This window comes from Dendropsophus ebraccatus, chromosome 1, assembly GCF_027789765.1.
Source record: "Dendropsophus ebraccatus isolate aDenEbr1 chromosome 1, aDenEbr1.pat, whole genome shotgun sequence".
Lineage (NCBI taxonomy): Eukaryota > Metazoa > Chordata > Amphibia > Anura > Hylidae > Dendropsophus > Dendropsophus ebraccatus.
In genome coordinates, this window is record NC_091454.1 from 164,184,328 (window position 1) to 164,202,520 (window position 18,193).

At 45.3% G+C, this 18,193-nt stretch overlaps 1 protein-coding gene across 4 annotated transcripts in view; it reads left to right on the forward strand.

Annotated features, from left to right (window-relative positions):
• Positions 1-18,193, forward strand: part of PDE8A (phosphodiesterase 8A) — a 189,145-nt gene that overhangs the window by 62,136 nt on the left and 108,816 nt on the right. Inside the window, exon 1 of one of the 4 annotated variants that reach the window (XM_069983537.1) lies at positions 6,497-7,495. The exons of 1 other annotated variant lie outside the window; for it this stretch is intronic. In XM_069983537.1, coding sequence (XP_069839638.1) covers positions 7,262-7,495 — 234 coding nt within the window. In that variant the 5' untranslated portion in view covers positions 6,497-7,261. Of the gene's footprint in view, positions 1-6,496; positions 7,496-18,193 lie in introns of those variants that run through there. 2 more of the 4 variants (XM_069983546.1, XM_069983564.1) reach the window with 2 other exon arrangements.

Sequence of the window (18,193 nt, forward strand, 5' to 3'; positions counted from 1 at the left end):
CCATTGGTTATGTGGCCATTTTTCAGGGATTATTTGTGATGGATTTTTTTTCTTTTAATGTTCAGCACTAGAGATGAGCGAACCGGGTTCGGGTTCGAGTCCATCCGAACCCGAACGATCGGCATTTGATTAGCGGTGGCTGCTGAACTTGGATAAAGCTCTAAGGTTGTCTGGAAAACATGGATACAGCCAATGACTATATCCATGTTTTCCACATAGCCTTAGGGCTTTATCCAAGTTCAGCAGCCACCGCTAATCAAATGCCAAAAGTTCAGGTTCGGATGGACTCGAGCATGCTCCAGGTTCGCTCATCTCTATGCAACACTCTGAAGCATTTGGTGGTCCCATAGAGAATGGATGGTGTACTAAGTGCTGCATTACCTGCTGGGTAATTGAGTCCCTGATCTTGTTTGGAAGATGTAGCACTTTTTCCAAGAGTAAATAATATTGATTAGAGATGAGCGAACCGGGTTTGGGTTCGAGTCCATCCGAACCCGAATGATCGCCATTTGATCAGCGGCGGGTAAAGCTCTAAGGTTGTCTGGAAAACATGGATACAGCCAATGACTATATACATGTTTTCCCACATACCCTTAGGGCTTTATCCAACTTCAGCAGCCACCGCTAATCAAATGGCGAAAGTTCGGGTTCGGATGGACTCGAGCATGCTCGAGGTTCACTCATCTCTAATATTGATATTAAAGGAATAGATTCTGATAAAATACCTATCTCTTAGCCTTTTAACACCCTTAGGCTATGTTACATGCAGTACTTTTTTTTTTTTTTTACTAAAGAGCGGACGCTGTTTTCATTGAAAACAGTGGCTGTTTTTTTCAGCCCGGGCGGCATTGCTATGAAATCAATGCAATGCCCCCTGTTACATCCACACGCCGGATAAACAACGCCATTGTTTGGTGCGGCCAGGGGCGGTCTTGGCATTTCTGGGGCCCCAAGCAAAGTCATGTCTGGGGCCCCCCCATGCCCCCCCCTCCTCGACATGCGCTGCCCCCCCCCCCCCCCCCAGTAGTCCTCTTATAACCCTCCTACCACCATACAGAGATTACATATCACCTCAAAACTGCTCTGAACAAAACAGGAAGATATTACCAATGATGCCATAACATAATACTGCCACACCATGACCCCTATCACTACAGACCCTATAACAGAGTGCAGTTACATCCAGTGACTTACAGGAGGCGTCTTCTCTGATCAGCGTCTTTTACTTTTTTTTCTTTCTCTCTCCATCCAGCCTGAGCCACCTTGAAGTCTTCTCCCGGCTGGTAATCTTGCCTCCAGAATCTGTCAGAGAAATATTTTAGGCTCCAACACATACAGTAGTTAGGTCCCCTGTACCCCTATATAGTAGTTACGCCCCTCTGTGCCCCCACAGATTAAAGGTGTCCCTGTGCCCCCACTTAATAATTAGGTATGTTCTGTGCCCCAGTATAGTAGTGAGGCATATAGGCACTTCTGTGCAGTCCCAATGTAATTAAGACCGCTGTGTGCTGCCCCCAGTTATATAGACCCCTTGTGCGCTGCCGACAGTAGTAAATACCACTTGTGTGCTGCCCCATGTAGTATATACCTCTTGTGTGCTGTCCCCAGTGGCATATAGACCCCCCTGTGTGCTCCCGCAGTTATATATAGACCTGTGTGATCCCCCAGTTATACATAGCCCCCCTGTGTGCTCCCCCAGTATACTATATAGACCCCCTGTGTGCTTCTCCCAGTCGTATATACCCGTGTGCTCCCCCCAGTTGTATATACCCCCCGTGTGCTGCCCCCAGTTGTATATACCCCGTGTGCTGCCCCCAGTTTTATATACCCCCTGTGAGCTCCCCCACTTGTATATAGCCTCCCTGTGAGCTCCCCCACTTGTATATAGCCCCCCTGTGTGCTCCCCCTTATATAGCCCCCCTGTGAGCTCCCCCACTTGTATATAGCCCCCTGTGAGCTCCCCCACTTGTATATAGCCCCGTGAGCTCCCCCACTTGTATAGCCCCCTGTGTGCTCCCGTTTATATAGCCCCCCTGTGCGCTCCCCCCCGTTTATATAGCCCCCGTGCACTACCCCACTTATATAGAGCCCCCCCGTTTATATAGCCCCCCACTTTGTGCTCCCCCCGTTTATATAGCCCCCCTGTGCGCTCCTGCGTTTATATAGCCCCCTGTGTGCTCCCCCCGTTTATATAGCCCCCCTGTGCGCTCCCCCGTTTATATAGCCCCCTGTGCGCTCCCCCCGTTTATATAGCCCCCTGTGCGCTCCCCCCGTTTATATAGCCCCCCTGTGCGCTCCCCCCGTTTATATAGCCCCCTGGGCGCTCCCCCCGTTTATATAGCCCCCTGTGCGCTCCCCCCGTTTATATAGCCCCCCTGTGCGCTCCCCCGTTTATATAGCCCCCTGTGCGCTCCCCCCGTTTATATAGCCCCCTGTGCGCTCCCCCCGTTTATATAGCCCCCTGTGCGCTCCCCCCGTTTATATAGCCCCCCTGTGCGCTCCCCCGTTTATATAGCCCCCTGTGCGCTCCCCCCGTTTATATAGCCCCCTGTGCGCTCCCCCCGTTTATATAGGTCCCCTGTGCGCCCCCCCCGTTTATATAGGCCCCCTGTGCGCTCCCCCCCGTTTATATAGCCCCTTGTGCGCTCCCCCCGTTTATATAGCCCCCTGTGCGCTCCCCCCCGTTTATATAGCCCCCCTGTGCGCTCCCTCCGTTTATATAGCCCCCCTGTGCGCTCCCCCCGTTTATATAGCCCCCCTGTGCGCTCCCCCCGTTTATATAGCCCCCCTGTGCGCTCCTCCCGTTTATATAGCCCCCCTGTGCGCTCCCCCCGTTTATATAGCCCCCTGTGCGCTCCCCCCGTTTATATAGCCCCCTGTGCGCTCCCCCCGTTTATATAGCCCCCTGTGCGCTCCCACTGTTTATATAGCCCCCCTGTGCGCTCCCCCGTTTATATAGCCCCCCTGTGCGCTCCTCCCGTTTTATATAGGCCCCCTATATATAACACACACAAAAAAACAAAAAAAAACATTTTTACTCACCTGGGTCCGGTGTCTCCTCTTCTCGTGTCTTCCCTCTTGTGGCCGCGGGAAGTGTTTCCCCTGCGGTCACATAAGGCCGCTCTCCCGTTGTCATGGCACCGGCGCTCCAGTGACGCCTCGAGTGCCGGCACCAGAGACACAGAGCAGCCTCTTGTGACCGCAGGGAAAACACTTCCTGCGGCCACAAGAGTGACTGACAGGGAGGGAGCCAATGGCTCCTGCCCTGTCAGTGCCGCTGCTGCCTGTAACTATGTGCGCTCGTTACGAGCGCACATAGTTAGCCGCAGCGGTCTTGGGCACCAGAGCGGGGCCCCCCTGGATGTCGGGGGCCCCACGCAATTGCGTGGTATGCGTGGTGTCCAAGACCGCTACTGGGTGCGGCCATGCAAAAGAACAATCATTTTAATAACGGCCACTGTTCCACAAACAGCGGCCATTATTAATCTTCTGTGCACACACAGATGCAGTATGTTTATCTGTAATACATGTATGGAAATCAATGCTTAATTGATTTCCATACACACCCCGAATGGGCTGTATGGAAATAAATGTTCCTGTGTCTGACGGCCGCAGGAACATGCAAAGACCTGCCAGTGGTCGGCCAGCAAAACATCAGCCGTTGCTAAGCAGGGTCCTACCTCAGCCACTAACTTGTTGAGCGGGGCTGACACTTCACGACCTTGGTAGTAGCTCAGACCAGGAAGCGGACGGGGGAACGAGAACCAGAGCGGGGGACAGCGGAGCCCTGTGCTGGAGCCAGGGAGGTTATGTGGTTATGTGCAGCCACCTCCGTCCCTGGCAGCAGATTTCTCCTCTTCACCTCAAAATTTAAAATATTTGCATTTTATACCACACCCCCTTTTGTTAAGTGACACCTTCTCATTTAGGTGAGAGACTTGACACAGAAGTTTATAGCGTTTTGGCGCATTTGTTTCCTACATGTGCTAAAATGTCATACTGGGGTCCTGGGTTCTATTCGAACTACAGGCAGGACCTGCATGGCATTTGTTCTGTAAGTTCTCCCTGTATGTGTCTCTGGGTTCCACAGGTTTATCCCACACTCTATAGCACAGGTGTCAAAGCCTCCAGTTGTTCAAAACTATTCCATCATGCATGGACATCTAAAGCTTTGGTTGTCCAGACATGATGGGAATTGTAGTTTTGCAACAGCTGGCGGTTGGAGAGGTGACACCCCTGGTCTAAATCTTTTGGAATTTGCCCCCTGGACCAGGGACTGATATACTGTAGTGACAATAACCAGTTTATGAGAAATAAACCTCAACAATGCCCCTCCTTCCCCAGTATTAAAACGTAACTTTTATTAACCCACAATTGTGATTGTGCTGTAAGGGCAGTGTGTGTCATTTACTTTGAAATATAGTCGCTGTTACTAGCTCTTGTAACCAACCAGTTGAGAGTAGGGGCCATATATAGTATTATAATTGGGCAGGAAGGTCCTTCCAGTGGGGGTAAGACTGTATTTCCACCTGCCCTGTACTGGAACAGCATACAAATCAGGATGAACCTCCAGTTAGTTCCACCATAAGCCTCCTCAGTTGTCTCTATATAACCAATTGGTTATTTGTGGGAGCTGATAATGGATACCAAAGAGGTTGGATGGGGGGTCCTCTGTGCGGTGTACCTTTGCAATGCCACCATCCTTTATATGAGGGAATACTTGTGATGTCCGCCCACTGATGTGGTTGCTCACATCTCCTATGTAACCAGCTAGAGTAGCTGCAGACTGCTCCAGGTATTTATCAGTGACTATAATTAAGAACTTCCAAGCCTGTGTCCGACGTGTTTCACCAGTCTCCTGTCTTTCTCAAAGCAAGCCGAGAGACTGGCGAAACATGTCAGACACAGGCTTGGAAGTTCTTAATTATAGTCACTGATAAATACCTGCAGTCTGCAGCTACTCTAGCTGGTTACATAGGCGACAATAGCAACTATACCAGTGAGCGGACATCACAAGTATTACCTCATGTAAAGGACAGTGGCATTGCAGGTCCCACAACTAAAAACCCATCGTTATATAGAGACAACTAAGGAGACTTATGGTGGCACTAACTGGAGGCACATCCGTATGTGTATGCTGTCCCAGTACAGGGCAGGGGGAAATACAGTCTTACCCCCACTGGAGGGACCTTCCTGCCCAATACTACTATACAGCCACTAATGGCCCCTACCCCCAACTGGTGGGTTACAGGAGCTAGTAACAGGGACTATGTAATTCATACATATTACACTCACAGCAAGAACACAATGGTAAGTTAATAAAAGTTGCGTTGAAAGACGGACATTGTTGTGGTAAAGGCTGGAGCCTATAGTACTTATACAATCTCTGTACAACGCTGCAGCATATGTCAGTGCTGAACAGTGAAAACAAATCATTTAAATACAACACTCCACTATATCTCCATTATGCTGACAGGGTTTCTTTTTTATATAAAATAAACTAATGTTTGTTATCTGCCAGTGAGGTGCTGTCAGCCCTCATTATAAGTCCTGTATGACAGGAGGTAAGGCACAGTCCCTGACACAGGAGGTAAGGCATGACAGCAGTCCCTGACACAGGAGGTAAGGCATGACAGCAGTCCCTGACACCGGAGGTAAGACATGGCAGCAGTCCCTGACACAGGAGGTAAGACATGGCAGCAGTCCCTGACACAGGAGGTAAGACATGACAGGAGGCACAATCCCTGACACAGGAGGTAAGACATGACAGCAGTCCCTGACACAGGAGGTAAGACATGGCAGTAGTCCCTGACACAGGAGGTAAGACATGGCAGCAGTCCCTGACACAGGAGGTAAGACATGGCAGCAGTCCCTGACACAGGAGGTAAGGCATGACAGGAGGCACAATCCCTGACACAGGAGGTAAGGCATGACAGGAGGCACAATCCCTGACACAGGAGGTAAGACATGACAGGAGGCACAATCCCTGACACAGGAGGTAAGGCATGACAGCAGTCCCTGACACAGGAGGTAAGACATGACAGGAGGCACAATCCCTGACACAGGAGGTAAGACATGACAGGAGGCACAATCCCTGACACAGGAGGTAAGACATGACAGGAGGCACAATCCCTGACACAGGAGGTAAGACATGACAGGAGGCACAATCCCTGACACAGGAGGTAAGACATGACAGGAGGCACAATCCCTGACACAGGAGGTAAGGCATGACAGGAGGCACAATCCCTGACACAGGCCACCCCCGCCCCCCGTGCGCTCCTCTGACAGATTCTGCCGCGCTTCGAGGACCAGGAACCATTTAAACTCCCCTCTGCGTTTTGGCCACGCCCACACCGACTATAGGCGGTCGTGATTGGTTCCCACGAAGCTCATTTACATTGACGTCAGTAAAGGCTGGAGGTCATCCGCTTGCGGCGCTGTGATTGGCTGGGGCTGGTGTGAGAGCGGCGGCGGTGAGGACCTGCACGGGAGAGCCAGCCGGGAGGAGGAGGGCAGGAGCAGAGGCAGAGGGGAGAGAAGACTGCAGCACTGCGGGGTGGGATGACAGGCGCGCTGCCTGCACCGGGCACACCACCGCTCATACTATAACAGCGCCATTTTAATAGATTGGGGGCCTCATCCTCCGCCGTACCCGCCGTGCAGGCAGCGGGGTATGTGCGTCCGGCTGCAGGAGCTGCAGGTCTTTCCCTGCGGTCTTCAGGGGGCGGGGAGGGGGGATCTTCCTGTTGCCAAGAAGAGCGGAGTGTGCAAATGTAAATAAGCCTCTTCCTCCTCCTCCTCCTCCTCCGCTGCTGGAAGATGATGATGATGGTGATGAGGAGGAGTCCCAGGGTCCCCACGAAGACTTTGTAGCCGTGGAGGGGACACCGTGCAGGATCCGTGCCTTCTACCCACCCATGCACTCCGGGGGAATCCCTCGTGTCCAGCTTGTAGCCGGTGAGGGCTGAGGCAGCGCGGCGCAGGGCGGGGAGGACACCGCATCCGTTCCCATGCATTGATCCGCGGATGCTACAATGTTGCCATGCTGATGCTGCACAGGAGAGGCGACCATCGCACCGGGGATCTGCAGCCCGCACCGGGAGCCCTCCCATAGCAGGATAGTAGCCGTCCGCTCTTCCTGCCGGTGCCCAGGGACATGCAGCAGCGGAGTGGCATCTGCCCAGGAGACCCCGCAGTGCCAGTGAGTGGCAGCACAGAGTGAAGGCAGCCCCCAGTGGCCGGGCTCAGGAGGCAGCAAAGCATGGGCTGTGCTCCAAGCATTCACATCTCTGACAGCAGGGTGGTGTATCACAGTGGCAAAGAGTCTGACGACTCCAACTCTCCGCATCAGACCAACACTGTACTGTCTCAGCAGAGCAACTCAGTCCCTGGATTATTCATTAAATCCTCCAACACATCCACTTATAAGGTGAGGGATAATTCCTCTAAGAAAGACAGGAGCATGGCGGCAGAGGTACCCAGCAGCAGTCTGAAGGTAACCGCAGGATGGGGACCTAGAGCAGGGATGGGGAGCCTTCGGCCCTCCAGCTGTTGCAAAACTACAATTCCCATCATGCCTGGACAGCCGAAGGCTGTCCAGGCATGATGGGAGTTGTAGTTTTGCAACAGCTGGAGGGCCGAAGGCTCCCTAACCCTGACCTAGACCGTGCCAGGGCCTAGGGCAGGCCTGGCCAGCAGGCTAAGGGTTAACGCTCCTCGCTTCTCTTGTGCAACCCATCGCCTGGTTCTGACAAAGTCATCTATAATCCAATAATATCCCCTTTCCATAAGGCCGTCTCCTGCCACCTTCCTAGGCTGCCGGCTGTGCTTCCTTAGACTCTTTTCTGCTAATAAGTCCCATTCACGGCCAGTGTTTACCAACGGGGTGTTCCTTTGAAAGGCGCAGGGCTACGGTATGACCTGTCAAAAAAAAAAAAAAAGCTTATTTAATATCTTTATCAGGTTCCAGCAGGGCCCGTTGTCTTCTGTCCGTTCTGTTTGTGTCCGTGTTATACGTCACAAGGTAAATCTGGATATTTGTATAGGGCTTTTTTGGCACCGGTCAATAGTAGCTAAATAAAATATTTAAGGTTAGAAAGAAAAGCGGCTTGTTAGGAGCTGTCAGCCTTCTAGATGGATAGGGGAGCAGGGAATTGGGGAACTAGTCTCAGTGCAGTCTCTTTCATGGTGTGCACTAGTACAGGCAGATCTATGTTCTCAGGCCTACATCCGACTGCCATAGGAGAATAGAGGGGATCACCGTGCAACTACTGACAGAATGCCTGTTCTTCACTTCTGTAATTGTAGCTGAGGAAACTAGATGTCTGTCCCTATTCACCTTTAGGATATGAGAATAGATAGGAAAGAACGACAGTATAGGTGATTTCCCTAGTATACATATATGCCATTGTACAGAAGTCCTTGGTTTGTCCTACATATTAGGGTTTCATAAATACGTGGGGTGACATAATGGCCAGCACAGCACCCATGGAGGTTGTAACCACGTCCCTCTTGCCTTGTTATGCTGCTTGTATCTGTACATAGCTTAGTAGATGTCAAATCGTCTGTCTGACTGGCATCCTTATAGTGGCTGTTAATGGCAGCCATACTGGGTGGCATGCAATTTTCTACAAAATTGGACATAACTGGGGAAAAAAAGGGCTAAAAAGCCTGAATTTCTCCTTAGTAATTGGTATGTTGACTCCAGGACGTTTTTAGTAATAGGGTTTCATTAAAAACTTTTATGAACTTTTTCTTCATGTTTGGAACTGATAGTTTCTTCTCCAGACGCTTTCTGCTTTAGTCCGATGTAATACTGCTTTTAGTATTTATTAGCCACAAGTAGGAGTGGGTCCAAATCTTTCCGCTACAATACGTCTCCAGCTTTGGCTTACTAATACTAATAGTTAGGAAGGTCAGTCTTATCGGATCCATACACAGTTACATTAAGCAGAGAAATATCCGGCTATTATACTAGATTATAGGGAGTCATGTGTGAATTACTCAGATATATTTACCAATCCAAACTAAGCGATTAAAACAAAACCTATCCTACATGGTAAATAGGGTGATGTGTGTGTGTGTGTGTGTGTATGTTGTACAGGGAAAGCAAATCCGTGTTCTATGTGAGATGATCAGCAGTCCCATATGGTACAGATCTGAATCTCCCATGTAAGTGTTTGGCGCTGCATAGTTGTTATGCAATAGATTCTATGTGCAGATGACGCCTGGTGATACTATGGCATATTGGGGCATATTCATGTATACTGGTTCACCACCAAGCTGCCAGTGCAGTGCATGTGCATTCTCTATCCATATGGCACAGTTCCTGAACTACAAGGCCTATCCGGTGTAAGGGCGGGTTCACACTACGGAATTCTCGCGGACAATGTCTGCGGAATTCCGTCAGCTGTCCGCCCACACGGGCACGCGCTTTTCCGCCGGCTCCATAGACACCATTCTATGGGCCGGCGTATTCCGCGATCCGCTAAAAGAAGTGACATGACACTTCTTTCAGCGTATAGCGGAATACGCCGGCCCATAGAATGGTGTCTATGGGGCTGGCGGAAAGGCGCCCAGATGTGCGGGTGGACAGCTGACGGAATTCCGCGGACATTGTCCGCGAGAATTCCGTAGTGTGAACCCGCTCTAAGTCAGTACTAGCTTCTCATGGAAAAAGAAGTGATTTTTTTTTTTGTAAATAAATCGGATTGCATTTGTCTTGAAAGTGACAAAATAAAATACAATTTTTAACCATGTTTTTTCTCTAAAATATTGATAAATGTAGTAACTATTTTGAGTTGATTCTAATGACTCTGTCGTGTTAGAATTTGTTTTTTCAGAGACCTCCCCCTGTCAAAGTAAGCTCAGGCCAGGCAGTGAGAAGACGTGCTAAATCCGTTAGTTATTTGGGGCATTTTACATGATTTTTAATAATTATTTTTTGTTACACCAGCCCATATTTGGCTTACTTTTAGACACTTTGCCTACATCGTTCATAAATGTGGCATGCTTTCTGACTCTACAAAGCTCCGCCCCTTCTCTAGGCTAGACTATAAAGTGCCAAAAAATATTTATCAAACATGGTGTAAAGTGAAACAGGCTCAGTTGCCCCTAGCAACCAATCAGATTCCTCACAGACTCTTTTGAAAATGAAAGGTCGAATCTGATTGGTTGCTAGGGGCAACTGAGCCAGTTTCACTTTACACCATGTTTGATAAATCTCCCCCATAGTGTATGGCACCAATTTTTATTTTCTGTTTTTATTTTCTGGTACAATGCTCTTACTAACCCGCCCTGTTTTTGAATTCTCATCACTTGCAGCAGTTACTAAAATACTTGTCTCTTTCCTTTTACATACCACCTTAGAGACGATCTCTGCAAGGTGTTAGTCATGTGACCAAACTTTCTTGTAACTCCTTTTTCCCTCTATATCTTCTTCTCACGGAAATCAAAGGGGAAGCCCAGAAAATGCAAATCTACCACTACATGCCACTACAAAATGAAGAAATATCTAATTGTGAGAGCATTGCTGGGAAAATAACATTGACACATCCTGGGCAGCTTCCCTGGAGTAGTCCATTAACTCTTCGAGCACAGCTCTCTCCCTAACTTGACAATGAGTTACTGCAAAGCATTGAGTAGACTTGCGATGTAGGAATAGGGTTAAAGTCTGAGTGAGTCGCAGTTTATTTTTCATCTTTCTCACTATAAGTCACACAGCATGAATTAGTCCATCCAGGCAGCCTGCAAAACTCTTACTAACTGTTGAATTATGTATTGAAATTGTGATTTTTTTTTTTCTTCCTTGCAAAACATAACACGCACAGCAGATCTGTATTTAGCAGGGAACAGTTACCTTTTCTTCTATAGACCACCTACATACGCAGCACAATCACCAGGGCATAGCTGATTTTGAATTATTTCTGTTTGCTTAGCTAGGAACCACAGTTCTATGCAATATAATTCATAAGCTTCCAAATTAGGTAAATTCCATGTAAAATGTTCCTGTATACCATGTGTACACATGAAGGCCCCTGTTCTCTTTATGAACCAGAGAAAGGGTCTATTTATAAACCCATTCACTTTTTTTTTTAATACTGGCTTAAAAGGTTGCCATTTTATTTGGGCTGAAAACCAGGTTGCACTTAGAAACTCCCATGGATTGTGAAAGTTGAAAAGTTACAGAGAACAATGATTCTGTATTGCATTTAAAGGCTTTTAGTATGGCGTCTGCTTTCCCATGGGATCAAAAATTGTGAATTTATATAATTTCACAGATCAAAATTCTTGAAGTCTCGCAGGCACATACTGCTGTAAGAGTAGGGAAATGTTGTTGATTTTGGTGTGAAAAATGTCGTCTGCATAAAAATATTGAAGTAAATGAAGAATCTGCAATGCGCTTTGCCTGAGCAACACAATTCTATACATGGTGCAGATTTCCAAACACTGTCCACTTTCGCATTCCTTGTGGAAATTATGTAAATAAGACAGGAAATTCAGTGATACCTCGGTTCCCAAACTGCTTGGAACTCAAACTGTATTTTCAAGGAAAGTTTGCTTTGGTTCCCAAACTCTTGCTCGGTTTTCAAACACTTTTCGGACCCCCAGTCTTGAGGTACTCAGTATCTGAACGGTTTTGCGAGCATGGATGATGGGTTATACATGGTGAGTTTAGCACTGGTGAGGCTTCACATACAGTACAGTACTATATAAGACTGCTGGAGTGCTTATACAGTACAGTAGTAGTACAGTCAGTGCACCACCATCTTCCATCCTGTACTGTATAAGACTGCTGGAGTGCATATACAGTACAGTAGTAGTACAGTCAGTGCACCACCATCTCCCATCCTGTACTGTATAAGACTGCTGGAGTGCATATACAGTAGTAGTACAGTCAGTGCACCACTATCTCCCATCCTGTACTGTATAAGACTGCTGGATGGCATATACAGTACAGTAGTAGTACAGTCAGTGCACCACCATCTCCCATCCTGTACTATATAAGACTGCTGGATGGTATATACAGTAGAGTAGTAGTACAGTCAGTGCACGACCATCTCCCATACTATACAGTTACTTTATATAGTAAAGGATGAGTGAGGAGTTAGTGACTACTGTTGGTTTTGTTGAATGTGTCTTGTGTATAATGTCCTGTACAGTATATAGTGCTGTTCTGTACTGTAGTGATGAAACTGGCCACTTTTCCATGTAATATATGGGTACTGTAGGTAATTATTGGTTGGTGCTGGAATCAATTAAACACATTTACATTATTTCCTATGGGAAACACTGATCGGTTCTCAAACTGCCTTCCGGAACCAATTAAGTTTGAGAACCGAGGTACCACAGTACTAAAAGGGTGGACCAAGTGGTCTTTTTCTGCCGACAATCTTCTTTGTTTGTAAATTGTTTTGCATTGCGTGTGAATGAAAGTTTTTCGGCTCTCATCCACTTTGCGGGCACTGTAAACTATGGACTTTGTGCACAGTAATGTATAAGCCACATATGGCCGTATCCTGGCATAGCCCTACTGAAGCATATCTGTACAACATGGTACGGACCTTTATTGTGTTCAGTATTATTCTCAGTATGATTATTTCCTTGTATTGTTAAATAAAACCAGGTTAAGTATTTGTGTAAAGGCTGTGCGCAATGAGATACAGAAGTGTGAGCTGTAATAGCAGGTGCAGCCCGTGGACCCTGTTGTCTTATCTCGTGCTAGCCAATTAAAAGGTGCCTAGAAGCTTTGACCTGTCAAAAGTTATGAGCGATCAGGGTTCCCCCACAATTGTTAGGGTGCATTTACACAGAGAGATTTATCTGACAGATTTCTGAAGCCAAAGCCAGGAATAGATTTGAAAAGAAGATAAATCTCACTCTTTCCTTTAGGACCTATTCCCTGTTTATAGTTTGTTCCTGTTTTTGGCTTCAAAAATCTGTCATATAAATCTGTCTGTGTAAACACACCATTAAAGTGAATGGGTAGCTGCATTCAGCTGAGTGATGTGCCTGTTTGTGTCCGCCCATCACTGCTTCTAGGAGAGCGGTGCAGGTGTATGGATTTACTGAAGGTGCATACACTCTCTATGGACTGTGAATCTTCCATGAAGAGTACAATTATTTAATTTTTGGGGGCAGTTTCATTTCTTGTTTATATTATCAGTCACATGATGCTGCATTTTTCACTTTCACAAAATGTTCTTTCCGTATTACCAAAACTAATAGGGCAGTGGTGAGGCACTGTGTGAATGAAGCAAGATATTAACCAGTTCTGCACTTATCAATTGTGTCTTGTTGGCCTTGATTAATTCCATAAAATGTAAAACAAAATGTATTCTGGGTGTCTGGAATGTTAAATATTCACAAATCTGCTCTGAGGGTGTAGATTCACATGGACCATGTAACAGGTTTGTACATTTAGTTTAGTGTTTCCCTCAAATGATAGGCCGGTCATATGGTGTCCCATAGTGAACAACTGTAATCTGTGTGCTCCTGCAACGCCTCCATAGGGGAAATTAAGCAGCACACCTTTCCCATTGAATTCAATAGGCTGCCTTGAAGAGATGCTCTTTGCAGCTGCCGTGCACTCTTGTCAATGAACTAGGAACCTGAATGGGGACCTTCCCTGTCACCTTGTAATAGACTTTTTTTTATGTGGTAGTAGGGATGGTTTTCTAAACCAAACAATATTCACTTAAATGGTCCATCTTACCTGGCTCTAGATTAGATTTTTTATGCCATTGTTTTCATTTCATTTTACCTAATGCACATACACTTAAAGGGGTATTCCAAAGTTCATAAGCTATTCTTTGTCCAAAGGACATGGCCTACAAAGTGATCCATAAGGGTCTGATCACTGGGACCCCCACAGAAGGGAGCTAGAATGGAGGAAAATGAATGGTGAGCGGTATGTTGCTAGTCCACACCCACAGTCCAGTTATTAGCAGAGACCACTGTTTTTAGAGGAGAGGTGTTCAGTAACAACGAGTAACTAGACGAAGAGCTATTAACAAGGGGTTGGGAAAAGCAGGCATATCTGGAGAAGGTGGAATGTATTTAACTTGAAGAGTCATACAAGTTTAATTATATTAGTTGAGATAGGAATATCCCTTTAATGTCCAATACCCTACCCTTGGTAGCATCAGATTTACTTTCTACTCTGTAATCAATATTACATTAATGGTAGATTCGTAATTTCTTAATTATAAGTTAAAGAATCACTGTCATTAAAAATAACTTTTGACATCTCATCTGAAATGTCAAAAGTTTCATCAGGTCTCACTGCAGAGAACCACTGCGATCAGGTGATATAGCCTGGGAAAAAAGTGCTGCAGCCGTGCCATCCACTCCCCTGATTGGCTAATTCCAGCAGTGTAAGTCTACAAGACCAAGGCTACAGAATCGGGATTGGTGAGCGGTCGGGGAGTCGATAGCATGTTTGCTGCACTCTCTCTCTGGCTATATCTCCTGATATCCCAGCAGATCTTAGTAGTGAGAACCACTGTGATTAATAACTGTTGACATGCCTGATGACATGTCAAGTTATTTTTAATAACAGGTACTCATTGGCTGACCACTTCTTTAGGTCCAGACCTAAAATCATTGTGCATCGATTCATGTAATGGCTAAACAATTAAACAATCTGTTCATTTATTACCTCTCCACGCTCCTGGTCTTCTCCTGCCCCCTGCCTGCTTCCCAGCTCTGCGTGCTGCAGCTTTTGTGAGCTCATAGGCTGCTCAGCCAGTCACGGTCCCGAGCCAAGCAGAGGACAGGAGAAGACCGGGAGCGTGGACAGGTACTGCACAAAAAGTTTAGGGCAAGTTTAGGGCTAATAATATCCGTGCAGCTCTTGCTAAACGATAATCGAGATGGGCCACCATGGGCCATCTATTAGGAGCCTAAGCCACTCATCAAAGATTATTTCCCTTCAGGCCACACCTAAGGTTGTGTATAAACCCCTTCTCCCTGCCTGCTGCTATTTCCAACACTCAGAAAAGCTATGTTCCCAATATGTGAAAATGAAAGCCATCTTTCCGGACGTCTTCATTTTAGCACAAAAAAAGAGCGTCAAATGTTGGTAATGAAGACCGCAAATAATCAAGTTCTTTATTTGCATACATCATTAACAAAGATCTTTTTGACGGCTGTTTGGAAAGACTGACGCAAAATCCGTATTGGGAACATGGCCAAACTTTGATGGATTTATCTTATGCTTCACCTGCAGCTAAATAGTAGACAATCTGTAATTACAATCTTTAGAAAGTTGATTTATTTTGCATTAAACATAAAAAGAAAAATCAGTTCAGTGGTGTCCATAGCCTTTAGGAATTGTCACCAGTTGTGCAATGTTTAGTTTTATGTGTAACATTGCTATAAAACAATAATAGATTAAAAATGTAAAAAAAATCACTGCCAGTGAATATCATGTTGTAAGCTGCATGCTAAGGAAAGTTCCTATTCATGAAAAATGTGCAGTTCTATCTCATACTTCCCGCATCCTGGCTATCTACTTTGAAAGCACTTCCTCCCACCTCTTTTAAAGAGCGTTCTTTATTGCAAGGTCTCTCTGTATTAGAAACCCCATCAATTGGAAGTATCGCTGGGATATATCAGAGAACTACTGGAAATGTTTTGATCCTTCTTGGTTGTTTTAGCTCAAGCGAGCTAATGAGTAATGTATATGTTTGTAGTATCTCAGATTTATATTCCTTTAATGGGACATCCCTATTCTTGTTCTTTTTATCCAAAATGTGCCATGTGAAACAGTTATAGAACCTTAAGAGGTTAACTATGTATTCTGTAATCTGAAAACCTATGGAATTATCTTTTCAGTCTGTTGCTTAAGATGCATATATACAGGAGGGGCTCATGCCCCTACAACTAAAAGCTTTCACAAACATTGACATGAACAATGGGTATTAAAGGGGTGCCCACATCTTAGCTATAGTGTGTGTTTCTGGCTAATATATAGCCGAGTACCGCCAATAGAGGGACAAGTGTTTTTAATTTGGGAAACCCTTTTACATGGGAATACCACTTTAATTTCACATTGGAAAAAAAAAGATGAATTGCTTAAATATATTTAACACTTGGCATAACATGTATGGAAATTTAGGGTCAATGTATCAACATTTTTGAGCTCTTTACTTGGTTAATACTAAGTTTTTGCACACAGTTGTGTGGTTTTTTTGCACACCAGTTAGCACGTTTGCCATTTCTTAGTTTTTGCACCAGGAGGGGTTGTGGTTTCAGACTAGCTACCTTTTTCTAGCTTATTTATCAAGTGTTTTTTTTGTTAAAAAAAATTGAGCAACAGTACTCCACTGCTACCCTAGCATTTTTTTATTTATTTATTTTTTGTTTTAGGTAAAAATTTTGCAAAACATTTGCGCAGGAGTTATCAAGGCACTTGCATCTAATCCTGTCTCCTGATCAAAGCACCAATACTGAGTGCATAGAATATAGGGGAAACAGACTTTAAAGGGTATTTGAGCCCCAGAAAAAAATTAATAAGCAGACAGGGTGATATAAAATAAGAAACAATGTTTACTTGCTATAGTCCATGTCTCTTACCTCCACATCCTTATTCCTGTGACCCATCAATTACTCAAGAAGTAGATACTCAACTAGTCAATGACCGTCACGGGCTGAGGGTCTTTGCAGCTGCTAGTGAATGGCTCAATGGGCAGTTTCTGTGGCATAAATGATTCACAGGAAGTAGCAGTGAGTGGCATGGACCAGATGCTATTGCTTTGGCAGCTGCAATGGATTGGGGCAAGTGAGTATTTCTTATTTTTATATCACCCTGAATAATAGTAGTATAATACCAGTGGTGAAGAAAGCACTTTGTGAAAGTTTGGAAGTAAAAAATAAATTAAAGAACTGTTGTGTAAATTCCCTGCTTCTTGTATAAATCTAAAACTGGAAACAAGCAACAAGAAATTCTGTAGGAGGCATTTCTGCCCAATCTGTTGGCTGTTTGCTTACACCTAGTAGTAGAGTAGTACTAGCACTTTTTCACAGTAAAAGTGACTCATGCAGCCTTTGATACGAGAACTGTCTTCACAGCTGACTGGTGAAATTAGAAAATACAGCACATGAAAAACATGTCATTCTAGTTGAGTGGCTTTATGCGGAAGTTGCAACATAATTGTTTTCCTAAAACCAGAAATGTAAAAGCAGTTCTTATTCGAGTTGAAAAAGCAACTTAGAATTTTTAATTGCAACGTAGTGAATGTATCTTTTTTGCATATCTTCTGCCCCATGTATGGAGGCTGGTGAAGAAATATTCCCTATTGTCCAGAATTTACTCTTTTTTTTTTTTCTCATTCCCATCTGTCAATACTAAGTTTTTAGGGGTCCCCGGAGCAAAAAGGAAAACAGACTCCTCCCCTCTCGCTATGATCTAAGAAAAATACTCTTTGACCTTGTTGATCTTTTTTACCCTTCACCTTTATAAAGCCATTGCTTTATCATCTTTTTAGCACCTTATATAACTGTATGAGGCTCTGTTTTTTTTTTTTTTGTTTTTTTACAGGGTTTTATTTTGGCACTGTTTCAGGGTGCATAAAAAGTATCAATAAATGTTTAATGGGGTAGTCTGGGAAAATAAATCTTCATGGATGGAGGGTATTGTGAAAAAAAAAAAAAAAGAGCTAAACTCCCTTGTGCTGCTCCTGTGCTGCTGAAGGTCTGATGGTCCTTAGTCCTCTTGGCTTCTTCCTGGTTCCTGTGATAGCTGAGGTCTCCATGGCTGCGGCTGTTGTAAAAATAATCAATCTATTCTCACCCACCCTTCTCGGTTCCTGTGATGTTGTACCATACAGAAACTGCCATGCTGAAGGAACTGCCCGATAAGCCAATCAGTGGCCATGGAGGACGGAGGTGTCCTGCCTCAGTCTGCGATTAGCTGAGCATGGCAGTTTCTATATGGTACACCACAGGAACCAGGAAGTTGTGAGTATATCTTGTTTATTTTTATAACAGTCCCCGCTATGGAATTTTTATTTTTCCAACTACTTAATTTTACCATAATGTTACATTATGTATATATGCCATTTACTGTGTGATATAAATAGGATGTTAAGTTTTTGTGTTGCTGCATTGACAAAGATGATGAGATGTTTTGGAGGACAACATATAGTTTGCTACTGTACAGAGGCCTTTATTACTTTATATCTGTTTTAGG